Raw genomic sequence first — 15,091 nt, 5'->3', positions numbered from 1 at the left:
AGGAGGAGAGGAGAGGAGAGGAGAGGAGGGGAGGGGAGGGGAGGGGAGGGAGAGGGGAGAGGAGGGGAGGGGAGGGGAGGGGAGGGGAGGGGAGGGGAGGGGAGGGGAGGGGAGGGGAGGGGAGGGGAGGGGAGGGAAGGGAGGGAAGGGAAGGGAAGGGAAGGGAAGGGAAGGGAAGGGAAGGGAAGGGAAGGGAAGGGAAGGGAAGGGAAGGGAAGGGAAGGGAAGGGAAGGGAAGGGAAGGGAAGGGAAGGGAAGGGAAGGGAAGGGAAGGGAAGGGAAGGGAAGGGAAGGGAAGGGAAGGGAAGGGAAGGGAAGGGAAGGGAAGGGAAGGGAAGGGAAGGGAAGGGAAGGGAAGGGAAGGGAAGGGAAGGGTGAAGGAGACTTTGACTCTCATGGTGGACCTTGCAGACAGAATGAAGCCTTAAATTTCCTGTCGAGGGGCTTGTCTTTTTCTTGCCTCCAGAAGGCGAAATCTTCTCCAACCCACCCTGGAGAGCCTCTCCTCTCCCACAGGGGATCTGTCGAAGCAAGGTGAGGGTGGCCAGAGCCTTTGCCTGGGGCAAGATGATTAAGAAGCATGTTTATAAAGTCCAGGAGACAACTGAAGGAGTTAAGTTACTTGAGTATTTTGGGATCCTTCAGGGTGAAAAATTCTGTATACATGTCGGATTTTATTATTACAATTACAGTCAGATGTTAATCACCCCACCAGCATTTACTCAGGCAGCAATGCCAACAGCAGTACATCTTGCTGAGTAATTGCCCCCTTCCTGACTCTTGGGTGTCTCTGCCCTGAGCTGCTTCTCATTTCTGTGTTTGCTTTAGTTCTGACAGTGCTGAGAGCGCTGCATTTTCCCACTCAGCAGCGCACGATGGCAGAGCACATCTTGCACATTCAGGTTGCCTTTGCTTCAAGCACTGCATATGCATCAGGGTCAGAAAACAGATAATGAGAACGTTTTACAGATAATACCCGTCTCTTTTGCAAATTGTTGAGCACTAATGCTGAAAAAGATGGGAAACAGTTCAGCTTCCTGGGTCTAATAGCAGAGTATGTGTGAGCCAAATGAATGAAGAAAAGCTCCAAGTTCAGCAAATCAAGTTGGGATCATGAAAGTGGAAATACAGAGCGAGGGAAGAAAGGCTAGATGCATTTAAACCCCTAGACACAGTAAATTACTGGGATCAGCTCCCACGCTGGCACTGCAGCTCTGTCTCCCCAATGTCCAGCAGGTGCTCTGACTATGCAGATTTAGGGCTGGATGTCCAGCCCTGTTTTAGGGTGGGTTGTTTTTGTTTCCTGTCTGAACCCAACATTTGGCATTTCTGAGATGATGAAGAGACAGAAGCTGGGGGAGATGGTCTGTTACTTAGTCTAGTAAGTGGAACCAGCTTTGTGCAACACCCAGCATGTTCCAGAGGGATGCTCTGGGATGACCTGTCACTGCAGCCACTCACTTTGCTAGGTCAGAAGCACACTGCGGTGAGAAACTGGCCCCACGATCCACCTCAGTCCCTCTGCACACCGCCTTGGCTCCACTGTGTAACTGGTTATCTCATGGCCTTGGGAGAGAGTGACTGGCATGGGCAGGAATGTTCTTATGCACTGACAGCCTGGAGGAACCAGCTGTGTGTCCAATTTCTGGATATAGTTCAAGTGTGAGCTCAGTGCTCAGCAATGTGGAGGTAAAGGAGGTGAAGAGCGTTTGAGGTTTTGCAGTGTTGACACACACCAATCTCTGTGCCTCAAAGACTGTGGGTCCAGGCTCTTCTCCGAAAGAAAAAATGCAGCCCCACACCGCTGAGGAGGTGAGGGAAGAGCCAGTGTTTTAACCTGACTGGTTATCACACCATGGTTGCACTGAGGGATGCGGGGACGTGAGAGTGATGCTCCAGAAAGACTGCAAGCTCCCTTGCAGAGGGTGCTGAGATGCTAGTGCTGGAGCAGTCCCATCCCGATGTGCTGTCCCAGAAGGGCCCTAAGGACATGGTATCCAGTTCTACTAAAGCTCTGTGGAAAGCTGGAAAGTGGTTTGATGGCGGCTGGGCTCCTGAGGAGAAGCAGACACGGAGCAGCAAAGCAGCTGTGGAAGGCAGACGCAGAGTGAGGGTCCCGCTCCCCGTACGGTGCCCAAAGCCCTGGTTTGCGCAGAACAGTGGCCCGCTGCTACGGGGCCATCGGCTCCAGCTCCGTGCCGTGCCCGCTGCTGGGGTGACGGCCCCCGGCCAGCCCGGAGCCGCAGGTGGGACGCGGCTCTGCAGAGGGGGGTGGGCGGCTCCGGGAGGTGGTGGCAGGACCTGGCTGTCACTCAGCGCTCGGTGAAAGTGACAGGGGAGGCGGGGCGGCCGCGCCGGGCGCGTATTTAACTTGGGCGGCCGAGGCGGCGCGGCAGAGCGCGGCAGAGCGCAGCGGGCAGACGGACGGCGGCGGGTGGGACGTAGGGGCAGCGGGCGACACCGGCGACACAGAGCCGAACCCGCCAGGCCGGGCTGCCCCGAGCCGGCAGCGCAGGGCAAGGAGCGGAGCCGCGGCTGGATGCGCTGTGCGCGGTGGGGGCGACCGAGTCCTCGGAGCAGCGGCATGGGTTGCCGGAGCTGCTGAGCGGCGGCCGAGCCCGCCTGCCCGTCCCCGCCGAGGAGCCGCCAGGGAATCGGGACGCGTCGCCTCGCCAGTGCCGGGGACACCCTCCGGTCCCCCAGCCCCATCACGCCGAGGATGCCCCGGGGGCCCGCGGGCCGCCCCCGCCGCTCGCCATGAGGAGGAACCCGGCCGGGCCGCGGGCGCTGCCGCCGCCGCCCGCCGCCGCCTGAGCCCCGTGCCCCGGCCGTGGCCGTGCAGGGGCCACCCGAGCGCCCCGGCGCCGTGACCCTCCACCCGCCCCCTCGCCCGGCGTTCCCGGCTATAAAGGAGGGTTTTATTCTCGGGCTCCGGTCTCACGCCAAACCCTGTCACACCGTCTAGACGAGCTGTCGTGGGGCTCGGCCCAGCTGTCACCATGGCGATGGAGACGAGTCCGCTGTGAATTTTGGGGGGGAGCGAGCGAGCGAGAGCGGCGGCGGCGGCAGCAGAGGAGGAGGAGGAGGAGGAAGGCTCGGCCGCCGCCGTGCCCTGCCCTCCCCCGCGGGGGAGGCTTGGACCCCCCGGCGCTGCCGACCGCGGCTGGAGCCGGCCCGGCGGGGAGCCCCGGGAGCCAGCGGCCGCGGGCGCGGGGCGAGCCTCAGATGCGGCTGTCACACAACCCCGGCCGGGCTATTTAAAGTAACGGGCCCCGCCGGACACTGGTGTCTCTGCCTATTTATGAGCCCCCGGGAGCCGGCGGGCGCCGCCGGGCAGCGCTAGGAGCCGAGGCCGCCGGGAGCAGGGCCGGGGCCCGCCCGGAGCATGACGGCGATCCGGGCGCTGCTGCTCTGCCTCTGCCTGGCGCTGCCGGCGGACGGGCAGCCCTTCCTGCGCCTGCGACCCTCGCCCAGCGACAACCTGCCCGTCAAGGATATCGTGGAGCACCCGGACCCCGAGTACGACCCCAAGGAGCAGGACCTGGACGAGAGGACGCTGAGGAAGAAGCTGGGCAGCCATTTCGACCCCAGCTTCATGGCCGTGGCCGTGCCGGGGCCGGCCAACGCCTCGGGCGCCGCGGCGGCGGCGGGGCGGGGGCGGGCGGCGCTGCCGGCCGAGCTGCGGCGGCTGGAGCTGGGGCCGCCCCGGGGCCCGCGCCTGCGGCTGGGCAAGAAGGCGCGGCGGAAGGTGCTGCAGTGGCTCTGGGCGCACACCCACTGCCCCGTGCTCTACGCCTGGAAGGACCTGGGGGTGCGCTTCTGGCCGCGCTACATCAAGGAGGGCAACTGCCTGGCCGAGAAGTCCTGCTCGCTCCCCGAGGGCATGTTCTGCAAGCCCGTCAAGTCGGTCACCAAGACCTTCCTACGCTGGCACTGCCAGGGCTGGTCCAGTCAGAAGTACTGCACCTGGATTCCCGTGCAGTACCCGCTCATCTCCGAGTGCAAGTGCTCCTGCTAAGCCTCCCCGGCCCCTTGCACTGCCGCCCTCCTCCTCCGGATCACTTTAGGGGGAGAGGTTTTTCGGGTGGGTTTTTTTTTTTCGGGGGGGGGGGGGTAGGGGGGAGGGAGGGTGTTGGGATAGTTTTTTTGGGGGATTTTTTTTTTCCCACCTCCCACCCAAAGCGAAGTAGGAGAAAATGAACCGCTTTGGGGTTTTGCTGGATTTTTTTGATGGTGGTGGTTATTATTTTCTTAATTCTGGGAGTTTTTTTTTCGTTTTATTTTTTGTTGTTAATTTTTTTTCCTTTGGACTTCTTTTAATGTTATTTTATTCAAAAGGGGGAAAAGCAAACCCAGGAACTGCAGGGCAGGCCAAAGGCACAGTAAAGCACTACAATCAGATGTCTATTTTTATACATATATAGCCTTCTAACAAAAGGAAAATTAAAAAAACTTTAAAAAAAAGAGGGAAAAAACTACCAGCGGTGTAAATAGAGAGATTTTAAAGGAAAAAAAAAAAGCGGGGGAGGGGGGGAAAAATCGCAGCTGTTTTTTTATTATTATTATTATTATTGTTATTATTATTATTTTAAAGACATAGGACCACATTTTAAACCCATCCCCACAGAACCCAAGCACTTCCCTGCCGAAGGGAAGGGCAGAAATTTCTTGTAAAGATGTTTTTATCAAAAGGAGAAAAGGGGCGGGGGGGTGTTAAAAAAAGAAAAACAAGAACCGCAGCATCCCTGAACAGTTGTTTCTCTGTGCTGTATTTTTTTTTTTTTGTCTTCTTCAGACCTTGTCACTGATGTTTGAACTAATTTACCAAGATCTCTAGGTTTTTTTAAAAAGTGTATAACAATTAATTAAGAAGGAAATTTTAAAGAAAAGTACAAATCTATGAAAGAGTGGAATTGTTTTGTTGTGTGGGAATACAAATAGTCGTGTAGAGATGTTAAAGGAAATTTTCTGTGTACAGTTTATTTATTTTTATCTTTTGTTTGTGTATAGGAAAAAAAAAACAAACTAGAGATTATGCCAGAAACTATTGGAAATGTTTACTTGAATATTCCTTTTAAAACATATCAATGTAAATATGAGCTATCACTGATCAAAACATTTTTAGCAATAAACTCTATCGTTGAAGAAAAAACCCGGTGCTGCACTCCAGCTCCCTGGGAGACCAGCGGAGACTCGGATTCTTGCTCAGAGCAGGTGATGAGTAAAGGGCTTTGCCTGGGCCACGCTGGTGTAAATCACGAGATGCCCCAAAAGTCGGGGCAGCTCCACCGGCTTCTGTCTCTCCGGGATCTCAAAAATCCCGACATCTTTGGCATTTCTTTGTGTGTATAACCTTTTGGGGAGAGAGAAAAATACCGACGGGAGAGAAATGTCTCGTAACGTGTAAAAGAGCTGCGATGCCCCAGGCTGGAGGTGTCATCTGAAGTCCTTGGGAGATTCCATGCTCTGCGGCTCTTGGATTCGGCTCTCCTGCTGGCAGAGAAAGCGGTCGAGGTTACTGCCCCGGCCATCAAAACGCCTGACACAGCTTAGCAACCCCGCGTGTGTCGGAACAAATGTTTTTTTCTCGGCTGCCGCTACTAGCAAAGGAGGGAAGGATGGAGACGAGCCCTGCGCCCTGCTCTGCCCAGTTGTCGCGCCGGAGCCCCGAGTCCGGCATCCCTGCCCGGGACAGTGCGGGGCTCAGCAGAGCTCCCGTGCCGGGACCAGGCCCATCCCCGCCTCCCATGGAGCCAGGGCAAGGCAGAAACGGGACGGCTCCGCACGGGCAGGCTCCGGCAGCCGGGCTGGGGAGGAGCCCCGCACCGGACAGTGAGGGCACCGGCAGTGCGAGCCTGCTGCCGACGGAGATCTGTCGGTCGGTCGGTCATAGGGCTTGGAGCGTGGCCCTAACGGGTTGCCAGGCCATTTCCCTGCGTATTCTGCGTGGGCTGCTGGTGCTGGAGGGGAAGGTCTTGCCACTCCCACTGGTGAAACATGCCCAGCATCCCTGAGGAACAAACTGCTGCCAAAGGCCCTGGCCAGTGAGGAGATGTCCTCCTCCAAGGTGGCCATGGAGCAGCAAGGAGACTCTGCCCCCCTCTTCAGCTTGGCATGCAGCACAGGAAAGCAGCATTACACCAAGCCCATGGGAAGGCACCAGAAACCCTCCAAGGGGTCTGGCTTGTATCCCTCCATCATTGTCTGAGGGGACTGAGGTCCAGCAAGTCCCGTGAAGCAGGCCTGCAGAGCTGGAGTGTCACAGATTGAAGCTTAAACAGGGAGAGAGTTGTTGAGACAGGTATGGTGGGGGCAAGGCAAAAGGGACAGTGACATCCAGTAGCCCAGATCCCTGCAGAGCCCTGCAGCCATCCCCTCATCCCCACGTGAGGAGGCAGGTCGGCCTTTCCATACATTTGTCAGTGAGGGATCAGGGAAGGGGGGATGCAGAGGGCAGAGTGAAAACGAGACTTTGGGGAAGACAATGTGCAAAACATCAGGGCCATTTCAGAGAGAAAGGGGAAAGCTCGTTTTGCAAGAGGAACAACATCTGTGGTGTGGGGGCCGAACATCTGTAGGAGGGAGCATGGGGGGAAGGCATTCTGGGAAAATATTTCTGACATAATCCCAACAGTATCTGGTGTGTTGGGATTTGGTTACAAATGGCCCTCTAACGTCTTTGTGCGTTTTGTTCTGCTGGTTCCAGGGGCACACAGAGACCCCTGCTTTGTGCTAACCTGGGAAATAAACCATTCGCTGGGCTCAATGGCTGAGTTCAGTTGTGCAGGGAAGGGGGGGTTGGGAAAGGGGAAGGCGAGATTTGTGTGAACTCAGCGAAAACCAGCCTAAAAGTCTCCATGCCATGTGCTGGAGGGAGGAGGGGGGGCTGCCTCCATCTCTGGGGAGAACTCAGTGGTCCCGCTTGAGATGATGGCTTGTCTGGAGGTGAAAGCATGAGAGCTGAGAGCCAAGGTGCTCGGTGAGGGCCAGGGCTGAGGAGCAGAGGGCAGCCTTGTGGGGTGTGTGCCAGCCTGCCCACCCCTGCCTTGGCAATCTGCCATAGCGCTGGACCATGGGCACCTGGTGCTGATGTGCAGTGCCCCCGTGCGAGGAACCTGGCTGCCCCGGGAGGGGTGAGCCGGGCATGTGACAGCTGGGTCGTGGGTGTGATGGCTCGCCTCAACTGCCGAGCCTCAAAGGAGAGGAAGACAAAAGGGAACAAGCCTGGTTCTTTGGTGTGGTTATTGCATTGTATCCCCAAGCTGCTTGTGATTAAGGGATGAGCTGCAGGGGCAAAGGGGCAGAACGGACAGAACCCTGAGATGTGGTGGGTGCCAGCTTCTGAAGACATGGACCTTTTCCAGTTGTGTTCTGAGATCATGGCCTGGGAAAAGGGCTGAGCACTGAGGGTGGGTGCCATCCTCTAACCCAGGTACTGCCTGTCATTAATTGTCAAAAGCCATGCATAGCCGTGGGCACTTACTGACAGGGCTGTGCATCCCCACTCCTGGGCACCCAGCTTGCCCGGAGCTGGCAGGGGAACCAAGGAGCTGCAGTGAGCCCCACGCTTTGCAGTGTTGCTTCTCCATACTGAGTCTCCACACTTAAGCAGAAGGTGGTTATCAGAAGGATCAGCCCTTTAATCACTTCTTCCTTCAGGCAGGGCAGAGGAAGTTCCACAGGACCCAGTGGATGTTACATGCCCTGCAGGCACATGGCCCTTGGCATGACGTGAAAGCAAAAGCAGCTTTCCTTTCCACAGCCAGCACAGGCAAGAGTTCACCTGTTCCAACACCCCGTGCTGCTCAGAGGCAGCTCTGTTGGCTAGATCACAGCTGGATCTCTTCCTTGTATTCCCTACAAAACCTGACTGAAGAAAAGAGCCCCTCTCTCAGGTCTGCAGAGGTCTCCATCTCTTCCTTCTGCATGTCAAGGCCCTTCTATCACGTGGTGAATTTCTTTCCCATGCATGAACCCCAGATTTAGATTATCCTGTTTCTCTTGGGAGAGAGAATGAGTTTAGGATGGCTCCTGACATTTGACTCCATAGGCTGAAGCCACCTTTCCATTCCTATTTCACATCCCAGTTTGGTTTTGACACCAGTAGCTAGTTAAGTCTTTTGTCTCATAGACAAATGGTATTTCATCCCCATTTTCTGCCCTGCCTCTCCCTGTTTAGCTCACATCCCCTCAACTAAGGCCAGTGTCCAGAAACTCAGTTTCTGTCAGCACGCCGGCTCTGCCACAGTAACTCAGATTCACGGGGCCAGAGCTCACAGATGTTTAGTGCCAGCTCTTGAGATATCTGACTCGGGCCCAGGGGATGACCTAAGCCCATCACTCGTCATTCCTAGAAAGGCAGACAAATGGACTGGAGGAAGTAATTGCCCTCCTCAGACTTTAAAGCCCAGGCTAAGCTTTTTCCCAACATGCAAAATCATGTTTGTCTCCTCCTCCAGCCCAAGCATTTGTTGTGAATTGCCTTCACAGCCTGTCATGGCAACCAGGATCTATTGGAAAGCCAGTCTCCCTGAAAACCTGCTTGATCTAGCAGCAGGCCCCTGGTGAGCTCAGCCTGCTGACTGCTGCTGGTCAGGAGCTCCAGCTGAGCTGGACCCACTTCCATAGGCACCTCCAGCTCCTCGTTCATCACCTCAATGAAGATCAAGCCACACTGCTAAGGTTAACCATGCCAGGGTGCACCAAGCTCAGTGATCTCAGAGGTCTTTTCCAACCTCGGTGATGCTGTGCTGACCACAGGTGTGCCCTGCAGGGTAGGCAGAGGTGGGCTCGTCTCACCATCTCCTCAGTGCTACTGGATACAAGGGTGGGGGTTCTGTTTTCTCTGTGCCAGACTTACCCCAGGATGCCTTTCCACTCCTGGGCAGTTCTTCACTGTGTCCATGCACAGCAAACCCAACCACGTGCCCAGCTGCTGCTCGGCAGAGCAGGACACCGACCCCTCTCCATAAGGGAGTGTAAGGCTTTGCTCACTGACACTCCAGAGGTGTCAGAAGGGCTGCTGGCTCATCTGCAAGAGCCTCCCCTCCCCCTCAGTGATTAAAACCAAACATTAACAGCAGCAGCATCCCAGGGATATGGCTGCTCTTCGGCTTTAGCTGTTTGGTATTCTGCCTAAAAGTGTCAGACACTCCGTCAAGAAGAAGGGACAGCGTCATGTGGCATGGAGAGCCCAATCAGAGAGGCAGAGCCACGAAGAGCAAACCACAGGGAGCTGGGAGGCAGCACTTGCAAACCGGCCATTGGCTAAAATGGCCCTTTCAGAGGACGGTGAATGAATCCATTCACAAAAACAAAAAAAAAACACCCCCAAAAAAAGAACCAAAAAAAAAACCCAAAACAAAACAAAACAAAAAGCAGGGTCTGTTTGCAAACACCAAAACAGTCTACATATTTTACTTTTTTTCGTCTGGATGAGTCTGACCCAAAGCCTGAAACAGATGTGTGGGATGTGGCTGATGCAGCTATGTCCAAGCCCATCAGGGAATTTCAGTGGACTGATTCTGCCCATCTTTTTGCAGGCCCCACCATTCCTCCCAAGGAGTTTCAATGACCTGCCCAAAGAGCCTTCATCAGTTACCAGGCACCCTGGAGCAGGACACAGACCACCAAGGGCCCATGGACCGCTACTGGGATATGGTGGAAGACCCTGCTCTCCAGCATCACACTGATATCCCAAAAAGGGAAAGGAGTCCTCGGAGAAGTCATGGTCCCAGCAATATGATACAGCATGTAATGGATAAGGTTCTTTATTGTATCTGGAAGTTGGGAGTGAAGGGTAGCCAGATATGGGACATGATTGCTCATAGGTGACCTGACTAGGTCAGCCATGTCCTGTGCTTTGTTACCTGTGAACATGCTCCATGGAAAACAGTGATCTCCCTGTGCTGGAAAATGAGAGGAAGGTGCCCAGCCAAGCTCATTGACCCCAACATTTTTTTGTAAGATCTGTACCTTTCCCCAGGGAGAGACTTGCATGCCACTAAAAGAAGCTGAGACTGGAGCCAGTGCTGTCAGAGCTGCTGGGGGTCCACAGCAGGGACCCTGGAGTACCCAGGATGCTGATCCCCCTGAGCAGCAGCATGTCTCATGCTCCTTGTAGCTCCTGTCTTGGCATTGGGTGCTTTGGAGGCAGCCTTTGAGGAGGTAGCAGGAGGCAAAGTGGAGCAGAGGAAGGCTGAAAAGGGAAGTAAAGTTTGCATCCCCGGGTGCCGTGGCAGGATAGTCTTTGGAGAACCAGCTCTGAGTCTGGGATGGGAAATGGAACAAGAGTGCCTGAGAAAAAAGTTCCTTGTCATGAATGCTGGGTCATATACAGGTGTTTGAGTTCATAAGCTTCTTGGAGGGTTGTGCAAGAGCCATCAGATCCCCTTTGAGGCTGCCTGTGTCCTAAAGCATTGTCCAGTCTTTTTCCATCACATTTGCCGCCAAAAGACACTTTCTCTCCAGGAGGTGGTACTGACAAAGGACTGGGCCTCCAGCCTTGGCTCAGCTTATCTACTTTATTGGGACAGAGACTGTATTTCATCCTGGAGCTGAGATCCTAGCTGCACTTGGTGTTCTGCTCTTCGACCATATTTTAGGAAAGAGCCTACATTTGTCTCCCCACTTCCCACCCAGGAACTGCAGCCAGCAAGCCTCTTGGACACTTCTTTGAGCCAGCAAAGGCAGCAAAGGCAGCGTGTGGGTCAATGCGTAACCATGAAGCTGGATAAAGAAGGACACTAAGGAAAGAGGTGGTGATGCTGTTTGTGATGTCGTGGTACCCAGCAGAGCCCTGGGTTGAACTGTACCGGGAGGTGCCCTCTGCCCAGGCTTCTGGACCGGGCTGGGATGTGGCTTCTCAGCAAGACCAAGGGGGCGTTGTCTGCTCCCGGACACTGCTCTGGGGGCTGGAGAAGGGATCACTGGCCAGACACGGCACGGCAATGTCCTCCGTCCTCATGAAGACCCACGGGGGGCTGTCCGCGCTGTCCCGGTCTGTCCCGGTCCCAGCCCTGCCGTGAGAGCTGTCCCAGTCCCGGTCCTGCCCTGTCCCGGTCCCGGCCCTGCCGTGAGTGCTGTGCCAGTGCCGGTGCCAGTGCCAGTGCCAGTGCCAGTGCCAGTCCCGATCCGGCCCCGGGCTGACTCGGGAGGGCGGCGCCACCTGGTGGCCGCGCAGGGGAGGAGCGACCCGATGTGTCCGGCGGGCGTCCCGGTACCGCCACAGGGCCCGGAGCCCGAGGGTCCCGGTACCGCCACAGGGCCCGGAGCCCGAGGGTCCCGGTACCGCCACAGGGTTCCTGGAACCCAAACAAAGCTGTCCTGTGGAGCAGCTGGAGCTTGCATTGCCCAAGCTTTGTACCCCGGTGGGAATTCCAGCTTCACATCAGCCACTGCTGACCCTGGGGTCCCCTTCTGGCCATGCCAGGGTGGCAGAAGCCCTTTTCTCCTCTAGAGACTGCAGCAGCAGCAGACAGACACAAGAAGTCCAAAGTCCTCCATGACTCTCCTCTGGGCTGGAGCAAAATTGTTCTTCATGAGGAGTTTTAGCATGCCAGGAATATAAAGGCTGCCTACGGCTGACAGAGTATCCCTCCATCCTCCCAAAGGGAGCAGTGGAAGAAGCACAACCAAAGATATCCTGCATAGAAGAAAGGACACATCCTCCGTGAGTGTTCCAAGTGAAGTGGGATTCATCCAGGCCCTTCTATCCCCGTTCCATACAGGCCTAGTGTCTGTGCACAGTTGTTGTCCTGGGCCAGATCCAACCCTGTTGTCCAGCTCGGTTACTTCAATAAGACTTCAAATTGCTTAACAAATACCACACAAATGTTTAAACTCTGAGAGAATTTGTGCTATGGGTTCAAAATATGATTTATCTTCATTTGTGCCCACGAGATTTATCAGCCCCAATTAAGGGAATGGCTGTTCTCTTTAAAGTGTGGTTCTAGTCAGAAAAAACCAACTGGAGTCTCCTCTCAGTGAGTCAAACACATGGCCAAATCAGAAGGGAAAAACTGAGAAACGTTTTTCTAAAAACATCCTTATGTTTTTTGGTCCGAAATTTTTGAAGCATAGCTGAATTTAGAAACATTCAACCAACTGTAGTGAGACTGAAAATAGGAAAGGAATTGTGACAATTCAGTCAGGTTTTTTTCCCTCTGTTCTTCATCAAAATTTTATATTTTTATGCCATTTTTCATCAAATAGTGCTGGTGAGGACTATGTAGCACATCTGCCTATGGAAGACTTCCCCCTCCATGTAGCACAGACAGAAGGTGACTGTGGATGCCTACATAGGAGAATAAGAACTCTTGTTCACATACTCTGGGCAAGCCAGCTGAAACATGAAATGTGAGGACTTCATGCTGGGCATAGAGGAGCGCACTGGTAAATAAGGCACTAATTGCTGCTAACAAGCCCTTATAGTGGACTTATAGTTCCAGTCATGGCTTCCCTGCTTCTTCCTTTCCTCTTCTGTGACACTGAGCTCCAAGGTAGAAGGACGGCTCTGCCGTGCCCAGAGAGCTGTTGGAGCACAGACAGCGAATCCCCAGGACAAGGATTCAGAGAACATGGAGTTCCTTCTCCTCTCTTAAAAGCTCTTCAATTTGATCTCTGAGGTACAGACCATGATCAGAAGGACAAATGCAAAAAAACCCCAACCTCCAACAGGGTAAAACCTCAAACAAGGCAGAGCAGATGGAGAAACACACAAAGATGAGCCACTGAGTAGTTGCCACTAGGATCCAGAGAGACTAGCTTTGGCACCATCTGTCATTAAGCCAGTGCCATACTACTGAATGCACCACATCTGGAGGTGGGAAGGCATGAAAGATGGGTGCAGAGACAAATGCCAGAAGGAAACAGCCCCAGGAACTGCATTTGGTTTTGGCAGGAAACTTTTTTAGACCAAACTTACCTTGAAACTATATTTTTTTTTTTGGCTATGCAATTTCCCAACAAATTAAATTTTATGGAAAAAGTCATGATGGGGATTTTAGAGGTTTCACCCAGACAGCACCAGGACCTTTTGACCCAGTTTGAACCCAGTGATTCTGTGCATTCAGATTAGGTGGCCAAAAAAGAACCAGAAGCGCCTTTTAGCCGGATGATGAATGTTATCCTTTCCCAGTAAGTGTGAGGAGAATGTTTTAATCCTCATGAGCTTGCCTGGGTCAGTATGTATTTCTCCCTGCAAAAAAATTATTTATATTTAAGCCTTTTCTGTTCAGTACTTCAGGGCACATAAAGAAAGAATTGTCCTGCCTGGAACACTGGGTTGTTAGACAGATCTGGCTATCGCTCTCACCTGGGATGTACAGTAAAAAAATCTGACCTTTCATGCTCACTGTCTTTGAAGCTAGGAGAGTCCTGATTTCAATCTCAGCAGCAAAGGGTACATCTAAGTCTTGATTTAAAAGGTCTGAAATTACTCTCATCATTTCCCCTGGCTGCTTGTCTCATCCAACCAGTCTCACCTCATCCCACCTCACCTGGACTCAGGCACAGGCAGCTGGATTCCATATGCTGGGCTGTCCTGGGCAGTCCAACCAGAGATCATCAGGGCCAGATGTCCTGGGCTGGGGGCTTGAGGGGAACTAATCTCTATGTCACATAGCAAGACCACAGTCATGCTGTGTGGGGTCCCCCTGATCCTGCCTGGTTATCATTCACCCCAGCTGTGCAGGAAGGTGCACAGGAGAAGCAGGAAGTCCCAGGACTGACTTTCCCAAGCCTAAGCCAGACCCATGAGGAGACATGAACCCCAGGAAACACCCTGGTTTCCTCTGACACCACCAGCAATACATTCTGCAGCCAAAGACCTGAGGGCACCCCAGCTCCACCCATGTGGCCCCTGCTAGCAGCTCTGCCTGTACTTGGCTGCAATATAGAGGATGCTGAGCCACTGGCACCACTATCTCTGCCCTACAGGCTGTTTGGCATGCAGGCTGGAAAGATGTGCAGGGACCAGTCTGCAGGGTGAGACCCCAAACCCTTTGAAAGAAGAAGAGCTGATAAGCCATCAACTGGCAGATGGTTGCCAGTGAGCAGAGTCCCTGAACCATCAATGCTTCTGGCATTTGGAGTGCAATCTGCTCTCCACCAGACAGCATGAGCTGATGGTGTGGGAGGTTTTTCCCATGTGAGAGGATGGTTGACAAGTGCTAAAATTGCTCCTGGTGCTGCCAGCATCTCTGATAGGCCAGGTGAAATTAAAGCAGGGTCACAGTATCTCAAGATCTGTCTTGTGCAGGTGAGCACATCCAGACAGATATGAACGATTTTGATCTTACCAAACAAAGAGATTTCCTCCTACAGGATGCATCAGCATGGCTACCGCTCAGCGGGCTCTGGAAATCACTTCAGCATCACAGCCCTGTGCCTCCAGTCTGGCTCAGGCACCTCCCCAGGACTCCTGGAGCTTGTCATAGGTCTGTCCCTGGGGTGGCTCTTTGCCCTTGGCTTTGCTTAGCATCTCTGGACCTCTCCTATAAGAGGAACTGCTGGAAGTGTGAATTTCCATGCCTCAGGACTGCTCACTGGAGCACATGCACTTCTGCATGACCATGTGGAACCAGTGGAAAAAGGCACAAGGTCCTATCCCTTGTAGGTGCAAACCCTGCCACCTCCTTGCAGTGTTCTGTGGGAATCTGCATGCCTCCTGCTTAGGAGTAGAGCTGTGGGGCCATGACGACCTTTGCTTTCACCTCCATGCACAGGCAGGCTTTTCTCCTGCCTGCACTGGTTCTGCCTCTGGAGCAGACTGGGGACTCTCTGATGAGCTTTCCCAGGTCTGAGCCGCTTTTGAGACATCTGCCTCCCAGGGCTGAGGAGAGGTTCTCAGGCCTGCTCAGAAGAAAAGCATCGCTGCCTGCTTGGCACCAGAGCTTGGACGGGAATTCTCTTGTTTTTCATGAGCAGGCTGAGCGGTCAGCACATACCATGAGCAACAGTCAGAGGAGCAATAAATAGCCAGACCAGGAGACAACCTGTTCAGACTGGACCACTCATCCCCTGTGCTGACGGGATGACTCCTGCTCTGCGTCAGGGTCTCATGAGAGCTGGGCACAGTGAGCAGCCCAGC

General features: G+C 54.2%; 1 protein-coding gene across 1 annotated transcript; it reads left to right on the top strand.

Moving 5' to 3' along the window:
* The first annotated feature begins 3,164 nt into the window (after positions 1 to 3,164).
* On the top strand, positions 3,165 to 4,092 carry LOC117003896 (noggin-2-like). The gene has a single exon (XM_033074273.1). It carries the CDS (start codon positions 3,386 to 3,388, stop codon positions 4,016 to 4,018), a length of 633 nt encoding a protein of 210 aa, XP_032930164.1. The 5' UTR covers positions 3,165 to 3,385; the 3' UTR covers positions 4,019 to 4,092.
* The last annotated feature ends 10,999 nt before the right edge of the window (positions 4,093 to 15,091 follow it).

This window comes from Catharus ustulatus, chromosome 16 (assembly GCF_009819885.2).
Source record: "Catharus ustulatus isolate bCatUst1 chromosome 16, bCatUst1.pri.v2, whole genome shotgun sequence".
NCBI classification, from domain to species: Eukaryota; Metazoa; Chordata; class Aves; order Passeriformes; family Turdidae; genus Catharus; species Catharus ustulatus.
The sequence above is the reverse complement of the archived record's forward strand: the minus strand, read 5'-3'. Positions and strand labels throughout refer to the sequence as shown.